This window comes from Tachyglossus aculeatus, chromosome 17 (genome assembly GCF_015852505.1).
Source record: "Tachyglossus aculeatus isolate mTacAcu1 chromosome 17, mTacAcu1.pri, whole genome shotgun sequence".
Taxonomy (NCBI): domain Eukaryota; kingdom Metazoa; phylum Chordata; class Mammalia; order Monotremata; family Tachyglossidae; genus Tachyglossus; species Tachyglossus aculeatus.
Window position 1 is genome coordinate 48657163 of NC_052082.1, and position 11036 is coordinate 48668198.

At 53.5% G+C, this 11036-nt stretch overlaps 1 protein-coding gene across 1 annotated transcript in view; it reads left to right on the forward strand.

The window, feature by feature from the left end:
* Positions 1-8037, forward strand: part of SLC13A2 (solute carrier family 13 member 2) — a 40612-nt gene extending 32575 nt beyond the window's left edge. The window contains exons 10-13 of the mRNA XM_038759274.1: positions 2052-2173; positions 3166-3327; positions 6240-6377; positions 6990-8037. Of these exons, the coding sequence (XP_038615202.1) occupies positions 2052-2173; positions 3166-3327; positions 6240-6377; positions 6990-7151 (584 nt within the window). The 3' untranslated portion in view covers positions 7152-8037. The remainder of the gene's footprint in view (positions 1-2051; positions 2174-3165; positions 3328-6239; positions 6378-6989) is intronic.
* The last annotated feature ends 2999 nt before the right edge of the window (positions 8038-11036 follow it).

The window sequence follows — 11036 nt, forward strand, 5'->3', positions numbered from 1 at the left end:
CAATCGTATTTATTGAGTGCTTACTGTGTGCAGAGCACTGGGCTCAGCGCTTGGGAAGTACAAGTGGGCAACATCTAGAGACGGTCCCTACCCAACAGCGGGCTCACAGTCTAGAAGGGGGAGACAGAGAACAAAACAAAACATATTAACAAAATAAAATTAATAGAATAGATATGTACAAGTAAAATGAATAGAGTAATAAATACGTACAAATATATATATATATATACAGGTGCTGTGTGACTTGCCCAAAGTCACACAGCTGACCAGTGGCAGAGCCGGGATTTGAACCCATGACCTCTGACTCCAAAGCCCGGGCTCTTTCCACTGAGCCACGCTGCTTACTGTGTGCAGAGCACTGTACTAAGCGCTTGGGAAGTCCAAGTCGGCAACATCTAGAGATGGTCCCTACCCAACAGCGGACTCACATTCATTCATTCATTCAATAGTATTTATTGAATACTATTGAATACTAGAGCCGATCTCTACCCAACAGTGGGCTCACAGTCTAGAAGGGGGAGACAGACAACAAAACAAAACATAGAAACCTAATAAAATAAATAGAATAAATATGTACAAGTAAAATAGAGTAATAAATCCGTACAAACATATATACATATATACAGGTGCTGTGGGGAGGGGAAGGAGGTAAGGCAGGGGTAGGGGGAGAGGAAGGAGGGGGCTCAGTCTGGGGCATTGAATCCCCATCTGATACAGGAGGAAACTGAGGCCCAGGGAAGTTAAATGACTTGCCCAAGGTCACACAGCAGGCTGGTGGCAGAGTTGGGATGAGAACACCCCGGCGCTTTCCACTAGTCCACACTGCTTCTCCAAGCTTGCTTCCCTGACTAGTTGGGTGAAACTTTAGTGGGACCCAACCCACCTAATGCTTTGAGTCTCCTGAGTCTCTTTTCCGGCCCCGGGGGGCACTGGTCCTGGAGGGGTGGTTTCAGTTCCCCTTTCATTCATTCATTCAATCAATAGTATTTATTGAGCGCTCACTGTGTGCAGAGCACCATACTAAGCGCTTGGAAAGTCCAAGTCGGCAACATCTAGAGACAGTCCCTACCCAACAGCAGGCTCGCATTCACTCATTCATTCAGTAGTATTTATTGAGCACTTACTATGTGCAGAACACTGGACTAAGCGCTTGGGAAGTCCAAGTCGGCAACATCTAGAGACGGTCCCTACCCAACAGCAGGCTCACATTCATTCATTCATTCAGTAGTATTCATTGAGCGCTTACTGTGTGCAGAGCACCGTACTAAGCGCTTGGGAAGTCCAAGTCGGCAACATCTAGAGACGGTCCCTACCCAACAGCGGGCTCACATTCATTCATTCATTCATTCAGTAGTATTTATTGAGCGCTTACTGTGTGCAGAGCACCGTACTAAGCGCTTGGGAAGTCCAAGTCGGCAACATCTAGAGACGGTTCCTACCCAACAGCAGGCTCACAGTCTAGAAGGGGGAGATGGACAACAAAACAAAACATATTAACAAAATAAAATAGAGTAATAAATCCGTACAAACATATATACATATATACAGGTGCTATGGGGAGTGGAAGGAGGTAAGGCAGGGGGGATAATAATAATAATAATAATAATAATAATGGCATTTATTAAGTGCTTACTATATGCAAGGCACTGTTCTAAGTGCTGGGGAGGATACAAGGTGATCAGGTTGCCCCACGGGGGGCTCACAGTCTTCATCCCCATTTTCCAGATGAGGTAACTGAGGCCCAGAGAAGTGAAGTGACTTGCCCAAAGTCACACAGCTGACGGTTGACGGAGCCGGGATTTGAACCCATGACCTCTGACTGCAAAGCCCGGGCTCTTTCCACTGAGCCACGCTGGATGGGGAGGGGGAGGAGAGGGAGAGGAAGCCGTTGCCCCCTCCCACCGGTTGTTTGAGAGGGAGGAGGCAGGGAACTGCAGTGATTTACCCGAGGTGGCTCCCAAAGGGTCAGAATTCCCGCCTTGTCCTCCCTGCCTGGGAGAGAGGCGGAAGGGGCTCGGGATGGGGGCTTCAGTTCTCTTCTCGGTGACCAGGAAGCCGGGAGAAAAGCCGGGCTCCCCAAGCGCTGCTCAACTGGAAGATGGTGAACGACAAGATGCCCTGGAACATTGTACTGCTGCTGGGTGGGGGCTTTGCCTTGGCCAAGGGCAGTGAGGTGAGTACCCCTGGGTGGGCCTGATCGGGACTGGAACCGGAGGAACCTGGATGGGGGAAGAAGGAACGGGCTTCCATTCCGGCAGAGGGAATTTTAAAGGAAGAGGCAGAAGGCAGGGGGATGGACTGCTTGACCTCTCGAGGTCTCTTCCGGGTTAACGGCCCACGTTGCCGGGAGGCTCGCAGGCCTGCCTCGGTTCCCAGGTTGTTTTCCCCGCGGCTATCCGGGGGTGCTGGATTCGCACCCAGAGTCAGTCTTCCCTATTCGTTCATTCCTTCATTCAATCGTATTTATTGAGAGCTTACTGTGTGCAGAGCACTGGACTAAGCGCTTGGGAAGTACAAGTTGGCAACAATGAATGAATGCAGAGCCCTGGACTAAGCACCTGGGCTCTTTCCTCTAAGCCATGCTGTGCTTCTCGGGGCCGGGGAAGCTTGCTGGACTCTCCTGGACAGAAACAATTCCTTTAGGGAGGCTCCTCTCGCGTTCAGGGGTCCTCGCCAGCTCCCCGTGGGATCTGGGGAAGCAGCGTGGCTCAGTGGAAAGAGCCCGGGCTTTGGAGTCAGAGGTCAGGGGTTCGAATCCCGGCTCCACTGATTGTCAGCTGTGTGACTTTGGGCAAGTCACTTCACGTCTCTGGGCCTCAGTTACCTCATCTGTAAAATGGGGACTAAGACTGTGAGCCCCCCATAGGACAACCTGATCACTTTGTAACCTCCCCAGCGCTTAGAACAGTGCTTTGCTTATAGTAAGCGCTTAATAAATGCCATCATTATTATTATTATTATCTGTAACGTTCCCTAAAGGTTTAGGAACTTCATGGGTTCTATTACAGGTTGGATAGGTCACCCTGGCCCAGCCCAAGCTCTGTTCCTTGTCCCGGCCCTGTCCAGGGAAGACTCCGGGGCAGTCCCCGGACTGTTGAGTCTGGAAGTAGGAATGCTGACCTTTCCTATATTTCCCTCCCCTCGCCCCATGTCGTATTTATCCAGGCATCTGGCCTGTCGCTCTGGCTGGGAAACAAGCTGACACCCCTGCAGAACATCTCCCCATCGTCCATCGCCCTGATCCTGTGTCTCCTCGTGGCCACCTTCACCGAGTGCACCAGTAACGTGGCCACCACCACTCTTTTCCTCCCCATCCTGGCCTCCTTGGTAAGCGTCCCCGCCCCGCCTCCATCCCACCGAGACTTGTCCGTCCTCTCCGGGCTCCCTCAAGTTCCTAATAATAATAACGATAATATTTCTTAAGTGATTGCTAAGCACCAGGCACTGTATTAAGCAGAAACAGCGTGGCTCGGTGGAAAGAGCCCGGGCTTTGGAGTCAGTGGTCATGGGTTCAAATCCCGGCTCCGCCACTTGTCAGCTCTGTGACTTTGGGCAAAGTCACTTCACTTCTCTGGGCCTCAGTTCCCTCATCTGTAAAATGGGGATTAAGACTGTGAGCTCCCTGTGGGACAACCTGATCCCCTTGTAACCTCCCCAGCGCTTAGAACGGTGCTCTGCACTTAGTAAGCGCTTAATAAATGCAATCATTATTATTATTATTGAGGCAGATGGGGTTCACCATCTAAGGGGAACTAGACTAGTCTAGACCATCTAGACTGTGAGCCCACTGTTGGGTAGGGACCGTCTCTATATGTTGCCAATTTGTACTTCCCAAACGCTTAGTACAGTGCTCTGCACACAGTAAGCGCTCAATAAATACGATTGAATGAATGAATGAATGAAAGGGGAAGGGCAGCTCCGCCAATTGTCAGCTGTGTGACTTTGGGCAAGTCACTTCACTTCTCTGTGCCTCAGTTCCCTCATCTGTAAAATGGGGATTGACTGTGAGCACCCCGTGGGACAAACTGATCACCTTGTATCCCCCCCAGTGCTTAGAACAGTGCTTTGCACATAGTAAGCGCTTAATAAATGCCATCATTATTATTATTATTATTAAGAACAGGTATTATTCATTCATTCATTCAGTCGTATTTATTGAGCGCTTACTGTGTGCAGAGCACTGTACTAAGCGCTTGGGAAGTACAAGTTGGCAACATACAGAGACGGTCCCTACCCAACAGCGGGCTCACAGTCTAGAAGAGTGTATTAATGTGTATTAATTTTACACATGAGGAAATTGAGACAAAGACCAGATAGGTGACTTGTCCAAGGTCATGCAGCAGCCCGTGGCAAGGCTGGGATTTGAACCCAAGTCCCCAACTCCCAGGCCTGTACTGTTTCTGGCCAATTCTGAGCTTGTTACTCCCCTCTGGGCTGACTCCCCTGGGTTTCTATGGCAGGAGAAACTGAGGCTCTTGGCCCATCTAAGAACTCATGGCCAAGCAGCCCCTCTGAGGAGGCCAGGGAGCCCCTGGGGAGTTCCTTCAGGGCTGACCCCACCCCTTGTTTGTAATAATAATAATAATGGCATTTATTAAGCGCTTACTATGTGCAAAGCACTGTTCTAAGCGCTGGGGAGGTTACAAGGTGATCAGGTTGTCCCACAGGGGGCTCACAGTCTTCATCCCCATTTAACAAATGAAGGCACTGAGGCCCAGAGAAGTGAAGTGACTTGCCCAAAGTCACACAGCTGACAATTGGCGGAGCCGGGATTTGAACCCATGACTTCTGACTCCAAAGCCCATGCTCTTTCCACTGAGCCACGCTGCTTCTCCTAGGGGAACCCCATTTTACAGATGAGGTGACTGATGCCCAGGGATTTCATTCATTCATTCATTCAATCGTATTTATTGAGTGTTTACTGGGTGCAGAGCACTGTACTAAGCGCTTCAGTTACCTCATCTGTAAAATGGGGATGAAGACTGTGAGCCCCCCGTGGGACAAACTGATCACCTTGTAACTTCCCCAGCGCTTAGAACAGTGCTTTGCACATAGTAAGCGCTTAATAAATGCCATCATTATTATTATTATTATTATAAGTTGGCGACATATAGAGACGGTCCCTACCCAGCAACGGGCTCACAGTCTAGAAGCAGGAGGTGTGGGGGGAGAAGTGAAGTGACTTGCCCAAGGTGATACAGCAGACACGTGGCAGGGCCAGGATCAGAACCCAGGTCCTTCTAACTCCCAGGCCTGTGGTCTATCCCTTAAGCCACACCGCTGCTGCGTGACCTTGGGCATTTCACTTCACTCCTCTGTGCCTCAGTTACCTCACCGTAAAATGGGGATTGAGACTGTGAGCCCAAAGTGGGACGGGGACTGTGTCCATCCCAATTGGCTTGTATCCACCCCAGCACTTAGAGCAGTGCCTGGCATGTAGTAAGTACTTAATAAATACCATCTGTACGAGCTGGTGATGCCCATCGCATGCCTATGCTGGTGGTAGGGGATGTGCGTGGTTAGGACAAACTGGCATTTCATTCAGTCATTCATTCATTCCTATTTATCGAGCGCTTACTGTGTACAGAGCACTGTACTAACCGCTTGGGAAGTACAAGTCGGGGACATATAGAGACGGTCCCTGCCCAACAACGGGCTCACAGTCTAGAAGTCTGTATACTGGCCAAGGGGATGGAACCAGTGGCCACCACTTGGTGCCTGACTGGGGGACCTCACTGCCAGCCTGTGCCCTAGGGCCCGGTGCAGCCGGATGGCTGCAGGCCGCAGGATGCCAGCCTCCCCCGTCTGTCGCTCACCCGCCAGGCTGGGCGAGTTCACAGAGAGAAAGTACACACGACGGAGCGAGCCACCCTGGCCGATCCTTGCCCCCTCCTCCCCTGCCACCCCCCAGCTCAAAGCAGCCAGACCTGATTTCTCAACCGGCTTTGACGGCAGCCCTGACCCCGCTGCCCTGTGGCATCCGTCGGGCCTTTGAGCACCAGTTTATGGTCCGCCCTGCCCAGCCGGCAGTCCAGGGGTCAGGTCACTGCGGTCATTCGACTTCAGAGGGAGGAAGTGGAGGCCGAGGGCTCTCCCGGGGTCACACGGTGCGTCTGGGACCACTGTCTGACTCAGCCGGGCCGGCCTAGGTGCTGCAGGAGTTGCAGGGGTCCGTCATGGAGGAGGAGAGGAGAGCCCCCGCAGTTGCTCTGCTCACCTCTTCCTCCTCTGATTTGCAGTCCCAAGCCATCTGTCTCAATCCTCTCTACGTCATGCTGCCCTGCACCCTCTCCGCTTCCCTGGCCTTCATGCTGCCTGTGGCCACGCCACCCAATGCCATCGTCTTCTCCTTTGGGCAGCTCAAGGTATCCGACATGGTAAGCAGACCCTGGTTCACCTTCCCCTCCCTCTCCCCCTCCACTCCTCCCTGCCCCAGGGCTCTGGGGAAAGTTTCAGACCCCTGGGGCTTCCGGGGAGCGGGTAGAAGAGCCAATATCACTCTGGGGTGAACCCTGACACATGGCGCTCAAATCCGGCCTTCATTAGAGCCCCAGCTCCCGTCAAATCCGGGGACAACTTGGACAGACTTCAGAGGCCGTGATTAAAGGGTTGGAAAATATGACCCGTATGAAAAGGTCAAAGGATTCGGAGCTGTTTAGCCTGGAGAAGAGAAGGTTGAGGGATGCCTTAATAACCGTTCTCACGTCTGGGAAATCCTATTATAGGACGGACCAGCTGTTCTTCTCCCCTGGAGTTAGGAGAAGAAGGAAGGGTCCGTCAGTGCAGCTGCAGGGATTTGGGTGATACGTAATAGAGACTTCCTGACTATCAAGACGGGTTGGGGGCGACGTTTACTTCCCCGACCGAAACTGGGGAGTGTCGGGGCCATTACGCATCCTGAGTTAGAGGGATGGACCACCCTAGAGTTGGAGCCCGCTTAAGGCCTGTCCCCCCAAATCCCACCTTGGCTTTTCTCTCTCTCTGTCCAGGCCAAGGCAGGCTTCCTGCTGAACATCCTCGGCGTGCTGGTAATCTCCCTGGCCATCAATAGCTGGGCTTACCCCATCTTCAGCCTGGACTCGTTTCCATCCTGGGCCATGAACAACGGCACAGCTCAATGCTTTAACAATGGAACCAACTCGACCTTGTAGCGTTGAAGCGGGCACCGAGGAGACTCGGCCCCCGGCTCTCTCTGTGCCCTCCTGGCTCCGGCCACGGCGGTCCAGGGAACGGTGCCCTTATCCCCACCCCCATCACCCTGGCCCGCCCACAGAGCTGAACTCAATGGCGCCGGACATTTCTAGCCCCTCAGTGGGCTGGCCCCTGGAGTCGGGATGTAGGATCCGGAAGACCACCCGCGCATCCCAGTCGGCCCAGACTGAGCCCCGGAGAGGAGGGAGTGCCGGTTGGTTGCCCCGAGAGTGGTCTGCTTGCCCGCCTGGCATTTGTTAATGGTGGGATGGGAGGAGGTGAAGGGCAAGTGGAGGGTAGGTGATATTTTGTGTGTGTGTGTTGTGTGTGAGCACATCCCAGGGCGCATGATGTGTCTGTTTGCATGTTTGGGTGTGAGGAGGGGAGAGTGGCTAGGTGAGTGTGAGTATGTGGGAACCTCTTAAGGGTCAGAGGGCATTGCGGTGGAGTGCTGGGGTCGTGTGCGTTTGTGTGTGCGTGTATCTGTGCGTGTGTGCCTGACAGTGGACTGAAGAGGACCCACTGACTTTTGGCCAGCCCACAACGTGGGGTGGGGGGAGGTGGAGGCCTTTAGCTCGCTCGGTCCCGGCGTGACAGGTGTCCGCTGTGCCTGTGCCCTCTGCGGGCAGCACTTCGGCCCCTTCTGGATGGCGAGAGACACCACTGGCTCCACCCCCATCCTTTGCACTGTATTTATTGAAAACTCAGGGGGCCCGCGACCGGACGGGGAGGAAGCCCGGACGTTCCTCGGGGCCCGGGGGCCGGCCCAGCCCAGGCCTCCAATGGAGCGACCTCTTCCAAGGCCACCGCATGGCTTGGGGCCTGACGAATTTGTGAAATTAAAGATTTAACAAATACCATTATTATTATTATCATCTTAGAGGCCCCAACCCACCTCTGGGTACTTCTTCCTTACGTCTAATCTTAATCCTTCCTGCTGTTAGCTCCGCCTGGTCCCTTTTCTTCATTCATGCATTCAGTTGTATTTTTTGAGCACTTACTGTGTGCAGAGCACTGTACTAAGCGCTTGGGAAGTACAAGCCGGCAATATATACAGTCCCTACCCAACAACGGGCTCACATTCATTCTTTCAATCGTATTTATTGAGCACTTACTGTGTGCAGAGCACTGTACTAAGCGCTTGGGAAGTACAAGCCGGGAATATATAGAGACAGTCCCTACCCAACAACAGGCTCACATTCATTCATTCAATCGTATTTATTGAGCGCTTACTGTGTGCAGAGCACTGTACTAAGCGCTTGGGCAGTACTAATCGGCAACATATAGAGACGGTCCCTACCCAACAACGGGCTCACGGTCTAGAAGGGGGAGACAGGCAACAAAACAAAGCAAGTAGACAGATGTCAATACCGGGAGACAGGTGTTCAGGCCCCTGCGGAGGAGAAGTTAGCCGCCCGTGTCGTCGCTGATCACGGAAGCCCTCTGCCTCTCTGACTGGCATCCCTCCCGTTGTCAAGGCTGAGGATGGACTCCCTTGGGTGGACTGTGGAGCTGGCACGGGCTCCAAGGAGCACTAGAGGGGGCTGCCTCCCTACATTTTGGCTCCCACAGGCCTGGCTAGGAAAGCCACAGAAAGGCAAGGAGTTTGTCTCCCACAGGCCTGGCTAGGAAGGTCACAGGAAGGCAAGGAGTTTGCCTCTCACAGCAGAAAGGCAAGGAATTTTCTCCCATTGGCCTGGCTAGGAAGGCCACAGATAGGCAAGGAGTTTTCTCCCACAGGCCTGGCTAGGAAGGCCACAGGAAGGCAAGGAATTTTCTCCCCCAGGCCTGGCTAGGATGGTCACAGATAGGCAAGGAGTTTTCTCCCACAGGCCTGGCTAGGAAGGCCACAGGAAGGCAAGGAGTTTGTCTCCCACATGCCTGCTATGAAGGCCACAGATAGGCAAGGAGTTGTCTCCCACAGGCCTGGCTAGGAAGGCCACAGATAGGCAAGGAGTTTTCTCCCATTGGCCTGGCTAGGCAGGCCACAGATAGGCAAGGAGTTTTCTCCCACAGGCCTGGCTAGGAAGGCCACAGGAAGGCAAGGAATTTGTCTCCCACATGCCTGCTATGAAGGCCACAGATAGGCAAGGAGTTTTCTCCCACAGGCCTGGCTAGGAAGGCCACAGGAAGGCAAGGAGTTTGTCTCCCACATGCCTGCTATGAAGGCCACAGATAGGCAAGGAGTTTTCTCCCACAGGCCTGGCTAGGAAGGCCACAGATAGGCAAGGAGTTTTCTCCCACAGGCCTGGCTAGGAAGGCCACAGATAGACAAGTAGTTTTCTCCCCCAGGCCTGGCTAGGAAGGCCACAGGAAGGCAAGGAATTTTCTCCCACAGACCTGGCTAGGAGTTTTCTCCCACAGGCCTGGCTAGGAGTTTTCTCCCACAGGCCTGGCTAGGAAGGTCACAGGAAGGCAAGGAGTTTGCCTCTCACAGGAGAAAGGCAAGGAGTTTTCTCCCACAGGCCTGGCTAGGAAGGCCACAGAAAGGCAAGGAGTTTGCCTCTCACAGGCCTGGCTAGGAAGGCCACAGGAAGGCAAGGAGTTTGTCTCCCACAGGCCTGGTTAGGAAGGACACAGGAAGGCAAGGAGTTTGCCTCTCACAGGAGTAAGGCAAGGAGTTTTCTCCCATAGGCCTGGCTAGGAAGGCCACAGGAAGGCAAGGAGTTTTCTCCCACAGGCCTGGCTAGGAAGGTCACAGGAAGGCAAGGAGTTTGCCTCTCACAGGCCTGGCTAGGAAGGCCACAGGAAGGCAAGGAGTTTGTCTCCCACAATCCTGGCTAGAAAGGCAAGGAGTTTTCTCCCATAGTCCTGGCTAGGAAGGCCACAGGAAGGCAAGGTGTTTTCTCCCACAGGCCTGGCTAGGGAGGCCACAGATAGGCAAGGAGTTTTCTCCCACAGGCCTGGCTAGGAAGGCCACAGAAAGGCAAGGAGTTTGTCTCCCCTGCTCCTCCTCATCTGGCCTTCCCGTTAATCAAATGACAGATCCTATCATCTGGATGGGTTGAAGATTCGATGGCTAGGGGCCTGTAACTTCCTTCTAAAGGAAAAACAGCTTGGCAGCTCCCTACCCCAGCCTGGGCCCTACCTCAGGAGGGACAGGGTAGGGTCTTCCCTTGAAGAGAGGAAATGGGACTTGCTTTAGGTCCCACCAGGATCAGAATCCAGATCTCTGGATGCCCAATCCCCTGAGCCACCATTGGATGATGCTGCCCGTCTCACTGTCATGGTCATTGGCATTTAATGATCACCCTCTCCTTTCAGAGCACTGAACCCAGCTGGCGGGGGCATTCAGCTGAGGCCACAGACACAGGCTTTAAGTGCTCGCAGTCTTTTGAGCTTTGGGTGTGGAAGCGTCTTTCCTTCAGTGAGGGCAAGGTAGGCCCCAGGATGCCTTGGTCTTCCTTGCCCAAGGCCTCTCTCCTGGAGCGACTAGCCCACAAAGCATCTTCTCCTCAACGAGGTGGGTCCAGAGCCCCAGGATTGGCCCCCGGGGCCTCCAAGTCCCTGGAAGATAGCCTGGTCTGGAAGCCGGGAAGCTGGCCAGCAGCGGGGCACTGTCTTCCCAGTCAGACCAGATCCCGATGGGCAGGGCTCCCATCTTAGCAGGCAGTTGATCCCTGGGACAATGTAGGGTTTCTATCCATTAAGCCCCAGACAGTTAATCCTTGACCAAACACTCAATTTATTTGCTGGAGATTATGGGCCTGTTCCCAGGGGGTAGGGCCAGTTTCTCCAGCTGCTTTCTGGGATGAGATTCCCTTCTCCTGCAGGGCCTGCGGGCCCAGGAGTGGCTTCCAGGGACCCTTTCCTGTGGGAAGCTGTAGAGAAGGACAGGAGCAAGG